The sequence below is a fragment of the Myotis yumanensis genome, unplaced genomic scaffold (assembly GCF_028538775.1).
Source record: "Myotis yumanensis isolate MYYU_CA2020_CCGP unplaced genomic scaffold, mMyoYum1.0.hap1 SCAF_1, whole genome shotgun sequence".
Classification (NCBI taxonomy): domain Eukaryota; kingdom Metazoa; phylum Chordata; class Mammalia; order Chiroptera; family Vespertilionidae; genus Myotis; species Myotis yumanensis.
The window spans coordinates 48,188,336-48,203,692 of NW_027223752.1; the positions used below are offsets into that span (position 1 = coordinate 48,188,336).

At 41.0% G+C, this 15,357-nt stretch overlaps 1 protein-coding gene across 1 annotated transcript in view; it reads left to right on the plus strand.

Moving 5' to 3' along the window:
• Positions 1-6,095: 6,095 nt before the first annotated feature.
• The window catches only part of SAV1 (salvador family WW domain containing protein 1), a 30,538-nt gene continuing 21,276 nt past the window's right edge, over positions 6,096-15,357 (plus strand). Inside the window, exons 1-2 of the mRNA XM_070419992.1 lie at positions 6,096-6,527; positions 10,096-10,539. Of these exons, the coding sequence (XP_070276093.1) occupies positions 6,434-6,527; positions 10,096-10,539 (538 nt within the window). The 5' untranslated portion in view covers positions 6,096-6,433. The remainder of the gene's footprint in view (positions 6,528-10,095; positions 10,540-15,357) is intronic.

Consider the following 15,357-nt stretch of genomic DNA (forward strand, 5'->3'; position numbering starts at 1 on the left):
TTGGTAGTGACAAGACCACTGGTTTTGGCATGATTTATGTTTCCTTGGATTACACAAAGAAAATGAACCCAAACACAGCCTTGCAAGATATGGCCTGTATGAAAAGAAGACCTCAGGAAAACAGAAAGGAATGCAAGAACAGAATGAAGAAAGTCAGGGGAACTGCAAAGGCCAGTGTTGGTGCTGGCTAAAAGTGAGCTGGAGATTGCACAATAGAAGGAATAAAGATTCTTCAGTGACTTTACCTGTGGTGATTGTGCAGATTTTTTATGAGATTATTAAACTTTATAAGAACTTCAAAAAAAAACACTTAGGAGTCTGTGTGAAGGATCAGGGCCCATTGCCTGGCAGACTTCCCTATGAGATGAGTTGGCTGTTTTGTTGCAGCATCTACAAATGTTAGAATGCCAAGATCTTTGTTGTAGGGCCATTCGATTTCTTGAGAAAAGGACCCAAATATCCCCTTTCTGTGGGATAGATCTAGCTGATGGAAATTCTGGGGGCAGAGGGAGAAGAATGAAGTTTTGACTTTTAATTAATGTCTATTTCAACGCCACGTTTCTTTCTTACCTTCTTTAATTAAACCAGATACTTGTGAGCCCCAAGCCTCTCCCAGGTCATTGGCTGTATGTATGTTCACATGTATTTTAGGTTGCAGCTACTTCTGTCCTGTTTCATCTGTTCTCTTCACTTCCTTCCCACCTCACCTCAATCCCATCACTCTAGTTGAAATTCATTAATGTCATATTCACTGATGGCCCATATTTTGTTCCCATAATATTTATGGACTTACTTCCCTTTTATTCTTTGTCAATTAAGTGGTGTTCTAGGAGGGAAGAGGAGATATTTTTATATGGCCATTCTCCATATAGAACAGGCTATTTCCTTTTTCCCCCCTTAATCCTTTGTATTTTGGTCTAACTGCAAGAATTCCATTTAAACTGCTCTCTTGAAAATATTTCAAACAAATGTATTTTTCATTTCCTCCTTCCCCATAAATCATGTTTACCTTGCATCCTAAGGCTAAAAGCTTATTGTCCCAGAGAAAAGGGTCGGTAGAGCTTTCAAGAAAGTAGTCCACAAGATAGAGAAGAGATGATGCAGAGTGAGTTCCCAGAAGTCATGACCTGGAAATGGAGTATTTTGATAGGGAGAATAAATACTGAACAGAGAGAGTAGGTCCCAATTTCCACTTGGGACTGTTGAAGATCATCTTTGCAGGTGTCCTCTGTGTCAGCATGGAGTGGCCACAGCAAGAGAGAAATAATGGCATCACCCATTGGCAGATGAAGTAGACATGGTGTTTCTGAGGATCCCTTGGCTTCCATGTGTTGTAGAAAGGGATGCAGATGTTTCCACATTAGATAAACATCAGTAGATACTCCATAATGAGAACCCTCAGTAAATTTTTACGGATTCTCAAAAAAAAAAAAAAAATTACTATTAGCCAAGTGAAAATTGGTAATTGCAAAGAGCAGTTAAACATAAAGTTGAAAATGGCTAAAGGTAGGGCCTAATTTTGGAAGAAATATGTCAGTTTCTAGGGTTAGAGAGGCAATGATACAGAAAGGCCCATAAGGACAGCCGATTGAAGTCAAAGGATAGCATTGCAAAGAATAAAAGATTAATTTTGGCTAGCTGTCAAGGTTTCAGAGGACCTCTAAATCCAGGTAATAACAATATATAGGAATAAGAGCTTAGCTTAGGGACACCAAATTTCTCAGCTTTACTCGTTTTGATCAGACTTATGGTACTAATTCTCTGTATTAGCTGGGGGACAATTTAGTTGCTAATATCCAGCATTTATATTTTCAGAGCTGTGTACATATCACAAATCCTTATCCTTCATAGAAAATAGCTAAAGCTTCTGCCTAAAAGTGTACTCAGGAATGTATCCTCCCAGATTTTAAAAGCAAAACTTTGGGGGCTTGAAAACCCCTAGCATAATTATTGTTTCCTTCTGAGACAGATTAAGTTTATCTTGTTACAAGACCAAAAATAGTGGGTTGAAGAGAAGTTCCTCTCTTTTTATTTATTTATTTTTTGAAGAAGCTCCATATGGAGGGCTTATTTCCATTTGGTTCTTTCTTGGACACCCTTTATTAGCTAATTCACCCTTTAAAATATTACATGATTCTAGCATGAGAAAGTAAAAATAGCATAAGAACCTTGTCTATCTTTGAAAGAAGCAATCAGATATGAAATTTTATTTTATGGTAATGATGATATGTTGAGAGAGAGAGAGAGAGAGAGAGAGAGAGATCATTCAGTTGCCCCCTGCAACCTTTTGGTATATGGATGATGCTCCAACCAACTAAGCTACCCGGCCCGGGCAGCAGCTTTTATTTATTTTTTTATTTTTATACTTTAAAAAATTTGATTTCAGAAAGGAAGAGAGAGGGAGAGAGCTAGAAACAGCAATAATGAGAATCATTCATCATCTGCCTCCTGCATGCCCCCTAATGGGGATCCAGCAGGTAATCCTGGCATGTACCCTGACCAGGAATTGAATCATGACCTCCTGGTTCACAGGTCAACACTCAACCACTGAGCCCACTAGTCCAGCCAGGGCAGCAGCTTTTAAAAAATATATAGCAATAAAGATAAATATTTTTAAAGAAGGAAATCACCTATATGCCTATTGTCCTACTTGGGTAACTGTTTTTTATTTTTGTGTTTTTTCTTCTGCCTGTGTGGCACAAAACTGTAGGGCTGAAAAACACTTTGGAATTCAACCAGTCCAATTTCTTCATTTTCATATGAGGAAACTAAAACCCAGAGAGTTATGAGGTTAGCCCAGAATAATACCTTATTGCCTCCTTTAAAATAAATTTTAATGTTAAATTTTTAAAAATCATTGTTGATAAGATAGTCGATTTTCTCCATGGAGAATGCAACTGCAAGGGGAAAACAATCTCTATTATGTAATACTAGAGGCCTGGCACATGAAATCGTGCACGGGTAGTGTCCGTAGGCCTGGCCTGTGATCAGGGACAATCTTCCCTGGCTGCTGGCAGCTGGCCCCGCCCCCTGCCGCCACTGCCACTGGTCACCCTCCGAGTGTGGGGCGACTGGTGGGATGATCAGGGCCCCAGCATCACCTGCATCCACTGCCACCCACCCCTGGTTTCCCGTTCCCCATCGGGTGATCAGAGCCTGCTGGGCAGGGGGGCCCAAGAGGTTGGCCTGCGGGCTGGGGACAGCGCTTGCGTTGAGCATCTTCCCCCTGGTGGTCAGTGCATGTCATAGCCGACTGGTCGTTCCACCATCCGGTCAGTTTGCATATTATGCTTTTATATAAATATATCCTTCTCAAGAGCAATGTCTGAAGAATTATAGCTGCAAAATCTGGATTCCTAAAAACTCCAAGAAGTCCAGGAATTTATAGAAAACAGATGTGAATGCAAAGCATCTATATTTAAGGATTGGATTCAAAGTTCACATACCGCTATGCATTGCTACTGCTGATGCTGCCTGCAGATTGTTGATTCTGGAATGTAACCTTCTTGATAAAAAGGCAAATTATAACTCTTAAGAAGAGCACCTAATTGAGGCTTTCTCTCTGCTGCAATTCAAATAATTGAAATAGCATTGAAAAGGGGAGTATTTTGTAAGGAACATGGGTGGCTTTCAAAACAACTGTGTCAGAAACACTCTGGACTCACATTAGCAGGATTCTTAATGCGCCATAGCAGAAAAAGGTCCAAAATGCAAGTAGAAAACCCCGGTGCTGAGATTAGTCTGCCACTACCCAGGAACATAACCTGAGGCAAACATTTAATTTTTCTAGTTTTGTTCCCACATCAATAAGATGAGGTTAGCCTAGCTGATCTCAATTCTTTTTCCATTATAAAATTCTACGATTCTATGTGAAAGGCATCCTGTATTTCAGTCTGTGGGAAAACCCCAGGTGTGAAGAGCTGGTTTTCTTAACAAATGCCCTGATATCCTTTTGTTCTCTCATCCTTCTGAGGGAAGCCCTGGACAGGATCCTGGCACTGCACTGGCACCACCTTCTCTCCTTCATCCTCCGCCTTCCTATCCTATCTGTAACAAAACCCCATTGTCTATTCATTTATGTTTCATTACATTTTCTTCTCCAGCTGTATTACCAATAGTGTAGCACTGGTCTTCGTACCTGAACCACAGGAACAAGTAACTGCTTTTCTAAGGTTCCTTTTAGAGGACAATCTGCTATTCTATTGAGCTCCATTCTGCTCTATTGTTAAGATTTACATCCCCATGGGAGTGTTCCTTGAGTTCTCTCTCTCACACACACACACATTCTGTATTCAATCTGTCAGCAGATCCTGTTGGCTGTCTTTAAAACATGTCCAAAATCTGCCCACTTATCATCTCCACTGCTGTCACCCTGGTCCAAGCCAGCAAGGGCTTCCGACTGATCTTCCTCCCTTTACCTTGGTTCCCATTCAGCCCACTCGCAGCCCGGCCTCGGCAGCCCTCCTATCAGAACACTAAGTCCGATCGGACTTCACGTGAAATCCCCTGCCATGGCCCACAAGGCCTAGGCGCCCCAGCCATTGCCATCCATCTAACCTGATTTCCCTCTACTCTCCTCTGCGCCAGCGACCGACCTTCCCTTCCTCCAAGCTGCTCCGAGCATGGCAACCTGGGGGGCCTCGCACGTGCTTTCTGCCCAGAAGACCAGAGATCGGATTACCGGTTCCCTCACCGGGTCACGGCCGGCAGTCTCCTCCCGTCATCCCATCACAGTCCAGCGGTTCTCAACCTGTGGGTCGCGGCCCCTTTGGCAGCCCAACGACCCTTTCACAGGGGTCGCCTAAGACCATCCTGCATATCAGATATTTACATTATGATTCATGACAGTAGCAACATTACAGTTATGAAGTAGCAACGAAAATAATTTTATGGTTGGGTCACAACATGAGGAACTGTATTTAAAGGGCCAGAAGGTTGAGAACCACTGCATCACACTGTCCAAAGTCCCAAGCCCTCTTTTTTCTTGTTTTGTTTGCACCTCGGCACTTACCACTCTGTAACACTATTTGTTTCTTATGTTCCTTCCTTATTGTCTCTCTTCCCCACGAGAGTGAGGGATCTTGTCTGCTTCCTTGATTGCTACACCTCGAGCAGGAGAGCAGAGCCCATCCTGGGCGCCCAGTCCGTGTTTGACAGCTCAGGAATGCACGCCGAGCTCTGCACCAAGGGCGCCCAACCGCCTGCAAAGACGGGGCCATCTTCGACCACTCGGATCCTGAGCCTTCGCGCTCAGTCTTCAACATTCTGAGACTGTGATATTCCGCTCCAAGAGGACGTCTGTGGCGATCCAGTATAATAACGATAGGTAATGATTTAATAAAATTTGCTAACATCAAATTTATCTGAAATAAGATGTACAGTGGGGCCTTGACTTACGAGTTTAATTCGTTCCGAGACGAGCTCGTTAAGGAGCTCGTTAACTCAAATTACTCTATCAACTCAATGAAAAAATCGGCCAAGAGACAGCTGGTATCTCAAAAAACTCGTTAGTTGGGACACTCGTAAGTCAAGGCCCCACTGCATTTTTTCTCTCTCCGTTTTGTCTTTTATCAGAGAGACACACTCTTTATATGTGTTTAATTTGTATTGGCCAGATCAATGTTTTCAACAAAAAGAGACATCTAAATTTGGGGGGGGGGCACTAGTCTGGGGGTTGTGGTCCTTTAATTCTATTCGCTTTCTGCGTTATGAGGGCCCTGAATTTACCAAGAAACTCCAAAGGGGCGTCTGCACTCCAGAATGATGGCGGGGACGCGTTCTGGAGGGGCGGGGAGGGGGGGCGTCACCGGCTCCCTCCAAGTCCTGAGGGGACAATCTGTGGGAAGAGGGGGCTCCGCGGCGAGAGCTCCCGACCTCCGCGCTCGGCCTGGGCGGCGGCGTCCTCCTTTCCCGGCCTCGGGACTGCCTCACGCTGAGGAGCCGCGAAGGCGGCCGCGGCCGTAGGGCAACCCGTTAGCTCCGAGCGGACGGACGCCCCGCAGCCCGAGCCGCGCCCCGGCCAGAGTGGGGGCGGGGCGGCCGCGGCGGCCGCGCAGCGTCGAGTTTCCCAGAATTCCCAGCGGCCGCGGGGAAAGTTTACGGGACGTAGGCGGCGGCGGCGATAGCGGTAGCGGTTATTCGGCGGCCCGCGGCGGACCATGGCCCTGGCCCGGCGTCGCTGGCCTCTCCTCCAGGAGTCCTCGGGCGGCGCCGCGGGGCAGGCAGACTTCCGGGAAGGAACTGACCGGCGACTGAGCGGCGGCCGGCGCGCTTAGCGCCCCGAACATGCGGCTGTCCCTGCGGGCGACCCCGGGCTGCGGAGAGGCGGCGGCGGCGGCGGCGGCTCCGGAGGGAAGGAGGCGGCGGCGCCGGCGGCGGCGGCGGCGGCGGGAACGGCCGGCACCCGGGGCGGTCTAGGGCCTCGGCGACCAAGATGCTGTCCCGAAAGAAAACCAAGAACGAAGTGTCCAAGCCGGCCGAGGTGCAGGGCAAGTACGTGAAGAAGGAGACGTCGCCCCTGCTGCGGAGTGAGTGTCGAGCCGGGCGCACCCCTACCTGTCCCGGCGGCCGCGCCTCCCCGCGCCTTTTCACTCCCCTTGGTCTCTGGGAAGTAGTTTTGTTGGTTGGTTTTTACTTTTCAAGATGCCTGAAGTCGTGTTTGTTATTTGAAATCGATAAAGACTAAGAAACTTAAACCAGTTTCCCCTCCTCCCCTCGCCCCCCTAAAAATAACAACAAACTTCCCGGTTCCCTATGGCAGTGTGTTGTTTTACTGGAAAAAAAAAAAAAAAAAAGAGGTCCCTTAGGAAATACATACTTAAATGACTGGTCCCCTGATGCTAGAGGAGTCAACGTGAGTGGACGGGAACACTTTGTTTCTCTTCTAGACACGTCGGGCTGTGCCTTGTGTTTGTAAACATTGCGGGTGTCGCTCGCCCGCGCGGGACGGTGTGCGAACTGGGGCTGGGATTCCCGAGCTCCGCCGGGGATGCCGCGCCGGGAGGGCACGGCTGGCCGCGGCTGCACGGCCGCTACCCACGGCCTCATCGGCCTTAGATCTCAGAGTAGAGGAACCACAATCGTGTGCATTTGGCTATAGTGATGAGAATTGCTTCCAATAAAAAAGTCCCAAGGACCCCCCACAAGACAAACATACTCAAAATGATGTGGCATATTTTAGGAGACATTACCAAAAGTGGTTTTTTTTTAAGTACACATTTGTTTTTATTGATTTCAGAGAGGCAGGGAGAGGGAGAGGGAGAGAAACGTCAATGATGAGAATCATTGATTGGCCGCCTCCTGCACGCCCCACACAGGGGATTGAACCTGCAACCTGGGCATGTGCCCTTGCCCGGAATTGAACCTGGGACCCTTCAGTCCGCAGGCTGACGCTCTATCCACGGAGCCAAACCAGCTAGGGCAAAAGTGGTTTTTGTTTTTTTTTTTTACTTTAATAGGATGCATTTCTACCCTCCCACCCCCCAGCACCTATTGCTGTTCAGTTTAAGTATTTGACTTTGGTTTTCCAGCTGAATCTTTTAAAACTTTAATTATTTCTGTCTTTTGAATTTTTAATACTTGCTATGTGTTCAGATCATTTGTGAGGTAAGGAGCTAATATTTTTGATGCTCATACTGCATGCTGGCTGTTTGTGTAGGTTTCTTTCTTGGAAGCTTGGGATAACCTTGTGACTTAATCATTACCTCATATTATAATTGGGAAAGCTGTTCATAGAGATTCCTAGTACTTGCCCAAAATCACACAGAAGAAGGTGGGGAGCATGTTTTTCCACTATACTTACATCATCAACCTTCCAGATTTAACCTTGTATTTGCAGTACTTTCTTATAGAACAACAAAATAGATTTAAACGGGTGCACCAGTAACCAGAAACTTGATTTTTAAACCTTTTGTTGTTGTTGTTGTTAATCCTCATTCGAGGATATTTTTTTCATTGATTTTTAGAAAGAGTGGAAGGGAGCGGGAGAAACAGAGAGAGAAACTAGATGTGAGAGAGACAGGAGAGACACATCAGTTGGTTGCCTCCCACACACTGGGAGGGGCTGGGCCCAACAGAGATACCTTGCCCTTGACCAGAATCGAACTCAGGAGCTTTCAGTCCTTCGGTCGACTAACCACTGAGCAAAACCAGCCAGGGCTTAAACCTTTTTTTAACAGTTCATTTTTCAGTTACACGTTCTCACATTTTGGGCAAAGTTAATGATAACTTGCAGTGTGCTGCCAATAGTTTATTAAACATTGCTTGAAATTATGAAATATGTTTGTCATATCTTTAAGCAAATAACTTAATATTTTTTGTTTCAAGTGTCGAGACTTGTTTATTTAGGTATTAATTTCTGTCTAGAGTTTGATTCTGAAACTTATTGAGTGCCCTCTAATATTATTTACTCAATGAACTGATAAAAGTCTCTAGATCCAATGTTCTTCATGTATTTTGCTTTCTAACCATTAATGTCTAAACTATTTAAGTTCTGTATTCTGAAGTACTCTATCCTGAAAGCTATTGTTCTACTATTCTCTTCTGTTTCAAGTTATAGTTACGTGTTTTAAAGGAGCCATAATTTCAGGCTTGGCTTTTTTTGTACTAATTCAACATTGTGTACCTCTAGGAAATGAAATATTTCTATTTTAAAATTTTCATAGCTAAATGTTTGGCTTTTCCTTTTGCCATAGCACTTTATTATTTTATGTAATTCCAGGAATAGGAAGACCAAGTTAATAATTTAAAAATCTTTTTAAAGGATTCTACCTTTATATGTTTGGGAATAGCAATATGTTCTATTTTTTAAAAGAAAACAGATTACTAATTTTACACATTTATTCATGAGTATTTCATTAATATGTATTTCATAGTTAATCTTATTGATACTTCTTCATAATATGTATGGTAGCATACAGAATATATTTGATTCAACACATTTGTACTGGAAGACCAGAGTCTTGGTACTTATTAACACTTGAAAGTAGAGAAAGATTAATCAACCTCAATTAAAAAAATAATTTAATCCTCACCTGAGGATATGTTTATTGATTTTTGTTTTGTTCTGTTTTGTTAATCCTCACCTGAGAATATTTTTTCTATTGCTTTTCAGAGAGAGTGGAAGGAAAGGGGGGGTGGGGAGAGAGAGACACACACATCAATGTGAGAGAAACATATGGACTGGCTGCCTCCCCATGTATCCTGACCTTGTGTGGGGAATGAACCCGACAACCCAGGTATATGCTCTTGACCTGAAATCCAGCCCAAGACCCTTCATTGCATGGGCAGATGCTCTAACCATTGAGCAATCGGCCAGGGCTGTTCATTGATTTTCAGAGAGAGAGGAAATGAGAGAGAAAGAGAATGAGAAAGACATTGTTATAAGATACATCAATTGGTAGCCTCCCATGGCCTCCCAACCAGGAATTGAACCTGCAACCTTTTGATGTATGGGACAACACACAAACCAACTGAGCCACCTGGCTAGGGCAGCCTCAATTTTAAAATACCCAATAACTATCTTTTTTTTCAAATTGATTGATTTTTAAAGAGAGAGCGGAAGGTAGAGAGAAAGAGACAAACATAGATTTGTTGTATTTATATTTCCACTTATTTATGCATACATTGGTTGATTCTTGTATTTGCCCTGACTTTGGATTGAAACCAAAACCTTGGCTGTGCTCCAGCCCACTGAGTTATCTGGCCAGGACCCCTAAGTCCTATCTTAAATAAAAAAATTTAATTGTGGCTGTGGTTGAGTGTCAACCAATGAACCAGGAGGTCATGGTTCATTTCCCAGTCAGGGCACATGCCCAGGTGGTGGGCTCAATCCCCAGTATGGGGAGTACAGGAGGCAGCTGACCAATGATTCTCTCATCATTGATGTTCTTATCTTTCTCCCCCTCACCCTTCCTCTCTGAAATCAATAATATATATATATTTTTATATATACATATATATATATATATATTTTTTTAAATTTAATTGTGTTTTCTTAAGTCCATTGAAATTTTGTATTTTGGGGTGATAGATGCAAATGAGCAACTTTGAAAAAGTGTTACTTATTGAAATGGTCATTTTATTGTTTCATTATAGATCTCATGCCTTCATTCATCCGGCATGGTCCAACAATTCCAAGACGAACTGATATCTGTCTTCCAGATTCAAGCCCTAATGCCTTTTCAGCTTCTGGAGATGGAATAGTTTCAAGGAACCAGAGTTTCCTTAGAACTCCAGTTCAAAGAACACCTCATGAAATAATGAGAAGAGAAAGCAACAGATTATCAGCACCTTCTTATCTTGCCAGGAGTCTAGCAGATGTCCCTAGGGAATATGGCTCTTCGCAGTCATTTTTAACAGAAGTTAATTTTGCTGTTGAAAATGGAGACTCTGGTTCCCGATATTATTATTCAGATAATTATTTTGATGGTCAGCGAAGGCGCCCACTTGGAGATCGTACACATGAAGATTACAGATATTATGAATACAACCACGATCTCTTCCAAAGAATGCCACAGAATCAGGGGAGGCATGCTTCAGGTAATTTAAAATTAGAACTACTATATTAGATTTATTAACACAATTTAAAAGATGCTCTTTTCTAGATTTTCTTGGGAAGTCAACATATTCTTAAGGAAATTCTTCATTTTGCCAATATTGCTGAACCAGCTTGCAAATAATTATTAACCTATAATGAGGGAAAGAATTTTGTGTTCCTTTATTTTATTAACTCATTTTGTAAAAACTTGGTACTTATTTGAAGGATATGTTTACTATTAACACTATGAACTTTGAAAACTTAGATAATTTAATGTCTACAGTTGGATTGAATCTAGGTTAAGGTTTCAGAGAAACTGGACTTAAATGGGAAAAGGCAAGGCAGATAGGAAGAATCAGGCATGGTAGTTAATACCATGAGCAATTGCATCATTACTTAGCTAGAACCTGCACTGTTTCTCTTAGCAAAACTGGTGTCGTAGTTCAATAATTAGTTCCCAAGTTGGTCAGACAGACTTACTGTGAAATAGCTTTTTGTTGTTCTTTTATGAAATGAGCAAAAATATTAGTTATAAATTTTTGAAATCTGCTTTCCATATTTGCTGACTTGAGGATTCTTATAAAAGGAGCTGAAGAGATAGGAGAAATGCACAATTTGCTTTAATCCTAAAGTACTGGAATACACCAAATAAACTGAAGCAAGCTGAAAATTAAACTTTTTCATCTGACTATTTTTTTCCTGTAAGTAGTTGTAGGCTTTAAATTTTGGCAGGTTAAAAATAAAAAAATACGTGAGACATCTATTTTGTAATCCATGAAATTTCAAATAAGCTAACTTAATACTTTGGAGCATGAGTATTTTGCGTATAGAAAACATTCATTTAGACTGAGTCATATGTTTACCATTTTTCCCTGACCTTATTATTCCTCTTTGGTACCTTATTTGAAGGAACAAAACCAATATATGCAAAATAGTAACAAAACAATTTGTATACTTTGTGGTACTAACTGTAGGTACAATAGAGAGGCAGAAAAATATTGTCAGGGTAGGCTGGAATGATTGGTAGAAGAGATAGGACTTCATCTGTGCTTTTAGCTTGTATTTTAGATTAATGGGGGCAGATGAAGGGCATTTTAGTTGGAAATTTGGAAATAACCAAGTGAAAACAGAGTAGACACCATGCAAGTCCACGGAGCTGTGTAGTTTTGCCTAGTTTGAATAAGATGTAAGGTGGAATGGAGATTTGTGGTCCAACAACAGGCTATAGGATTGAAACTTGAGTCAAGCAAAATCATTGCAGATTTCAAAAAGGCAAATCATTTTATGAAAGCACTGTTTAAAGATCAGTTTACTAGGTATACTTGGTGTACATTCCTAGAGAAAAGTGGACTGCAGGTACCAGTGGTATTGCAGAGGAAAAGGCAAATCTGTAATATTTTTGAAGGAAAAATGAGACAAATACGAGTTTGGGAATGAGTAAATCTCAGGTTTTAAAATTGAGTAGTGTATGAAGCAAAATAGAGACAGACTTATAGATAGAAAGCAGGCAGACAGCTCGGGGGGTGGGGGTGGGGGTGGGGAGGAGTTGGAAGGGTGGAGGGATTGAGCAAAAAAAAAACCCAAAACTCATGGTCATGGACTACAGTGGTGATTGTGGGGGATGGGTAGAGGTGGAAGAGGCCATGGAAGGGATAAATGGTGATGGGGAAAAAAAATTCTTTTTTAAATTGATTAGTGTGGAATAATTGGTAAGAGTAGCTTATTTTGTGAGAGTCAACATTGAAATCTCATTGGAACATTGAAGAGAAGAGGTTTTCTAGGTACATAGAAATACTCTACTGAGCATAGGTGAGTGCCTTTTTAATTTTTAAAGAAGTTCTGTGTTAAAGGATTAGACAGTTGTACACTTCAGTGTTTATTTTGGCTATTTCTAATAAAATGTAGTTTTAAACCTCAGAAATAATCTGTCCAACCAAAGTGTAGTAAGTTTTTAAAGCTCATTTATATTTTTAGAGTAATATCTGCTTATTATAGGAAATTTATAAAATACAGAAAAGTAAAGGTTAAGTATCTATCACACCAGAGATTCTTAATATTTTAGTTATTTCTTTCATCTTTTCCCATGACATTCTTTTTCTTTACACTGTTATAATTAAAATCTATACAGTTTTGTATCTGTTTCTTACTTGAATGATTTTCTTAATGTAATATGCTATTTATTAGTAATTTCAGTGACTTGGTAATCTTACACTTGGTAGTTAATATTTTATTTTTTAATTCATCTTTATTGTTGCAAGTATTACAGATGTCTCCTTTTTTCCCCCCATTGACCCACTCCACCTGCTTCCGCCCCTCAGACTTTCACCATACTATTATCTGTGTCCGTGGGTTATGCATATATGCATGTAAGTTCTTTGGTTAATCTCTTCTACCCTCCCCCTCTGAAATACATCAGTCTGTTGTATGCTTCATGTCTCTGGGTCTGTTTTGTTTGTCAGTTTATTTTCATGAGATTTCACATATAAGTGAGATTATGTGATACTTGTCTTTCTCTAACTGGCTTATTTCACTTAGTATAATACTCTTCAGGTCCCTCCATGCTGTCTCAAAGGGTAAGAGATCCTTCTTTTTACTGCTGCATAGTATTCCATTGTGTAAATGTACCACTTTTTTTTTTTTTACTTAAATATAAGTTGTGAAACCATAAAAATCCTGGAAGAAAGCGTAGGCAGCAAAATATCAGACACCTTACATAGCAGAATTTTCACAGATACATCGCCTAGGGCAAGAGAACAAATGAAAAAATAAACAAATGGTACTACATGAAAGTAAAATGCTTCTGCATAGCAAAGAAAACCAGCATCAAAATGAAAAGAGAACCCACTATTAGTATATGGGAGAAATATTTGCCAATGATACATATGATAAGGGAATAATTTCCCACATATATAAAGTATTCATACAACTTAACAAAAGATAAACAATCCAATTAAAAAATGAGCAAAATATATGAATAGACATTTCTCCAAAGAGGATAAATAAATGCCTGAAACATATGAAAAAATGCTCATCACTAATCAGAGAGATGCAAATCAAAACGACAGAGTACCACCTCACACCTGCCAGAATGACTATCATTAATAAGTCAACAAACAAGAAGTGCTAGTGAGGATGTGGAGAAAAAGGAAACCTTGTACATTGTTGATGGGAATGCCGACTGGTACAACCACTATGAAAAACAGTGTGGAGTTTCCTTAAAAAATGAAAACTGGAACTGCCATTTGACCCAGTGATCCCACTTCTAGGAATATATCCTCAGAAACCTGAAACACCAATCAGAAAGAATATATGCACCCCTATGTTCATAGCAACAAATTTTTTTAACAGCTTAAGATCTGGAAACAGTACAAGTGTCCATCAGTAGATGAATGGATAAAAAAAAACTTGGTAGTTAATATTTTAAATGTTAATGAGGACCTGACCTAAGCTGGGGACATTTGGAAAGGGGAGAAGTGGAACACATCTTCATTGATGGTGTTCGGCCACTAATGCGATTATAAGGATGAGGGAAAGAATGAATAGTCACATAGGACCCATTAGCATTGCATCTGACTGTATAGGAGGAACTTCAGAAATAAATGGTTGAGTGAGTGAATTAATCCAGAGACTTCAAGTCTGGAGTCTTAAGACAGTTTTGGTAGCTAACAGCCCGAATAATAGCTTATAACATTATTTACCGTTAATACAGATGGTGGTTCTTCACACTTACCTTTCCCATGTATATATATATTACAAAAAATCACTGATAGTCATAACACTTTTCTGCCTGAATGTAAGTATGAAGAATTAATAATACCAAGTTAAAATCTTTTTTAAAAAATCTTACTTGCAAAATATCATTGAGAAAATACTTTAAGAAATAAATTTCTACTGATCTTCTCAGAAGCAGTCTGACAGTTTTTATAAGTCTAATGACAAACTTTTAATTTTCCAGACCTTAAGAGCATTATGCTAAGTGAAATAAGCCAGTCAGAGGAAGAAAAGTACCATATGATTTCACTTAAGTGGAATCTAATGAACAAAGTAAACTATCAAGCAAAATAGAAACAGACCCATAGACAGAGAGCAGGCTGGGGAGTGGGGTGGGGGTGGAGGTAGGGACTGGAGGGATTGAGAAAAATACTCACAAACAGACAATAGTGTAGGGATTGCAGGGGAGGGGGGATTGTGGGGAGGGTAGAGGGGCGATAAATGGTAATGGAAGGAGACTTTACTTAGGGTGGTGAACACACAATAAGAGTGTACAGATGATATGAAATTGTGCACCTGAAACCTGTGTAATTTTGTTAACCAGTAGCACCCAATAAATTCAATTAAAAATTTTTTTTCCAATCAAGATTTTGAAACTAGCCCTGCCAGTGTGGCTCAGTTGTTAGAGCCTCTGCCCACGCACACAAAAGGACCGTCAGGGTTCTATTCCCAGTCAAGGGCACATACCTGGGTTTCAGGTTTGGTCCAGCCGACTTGTTGGGGCATGTAGGAGGCAACCAGTTGATGTGACTCTCAATGTTTTTGTTTTCTCTCTCTCTCTCTCTCCCCTCCCCCCTTCCTTCTACTCTCTCTCTAAAAAAAAAACAACACATATCCTCTGGTGAAGATTAACACAAAAAAATGATTTTGAAATTTAAAAAGTATAAGTTAATTATATACTTTTTCAAATTAAAGAATGTTATTTTTTAAAAGATTTGCATTTATTGCAGAAGTTATACATGCTTGAGAGCTTTAACAAGATTAATTTATATGTGAGCAATAAGATTGAATGTTCTTTAGAAAAAAACTACTTTGAGGGAGTATCTTAA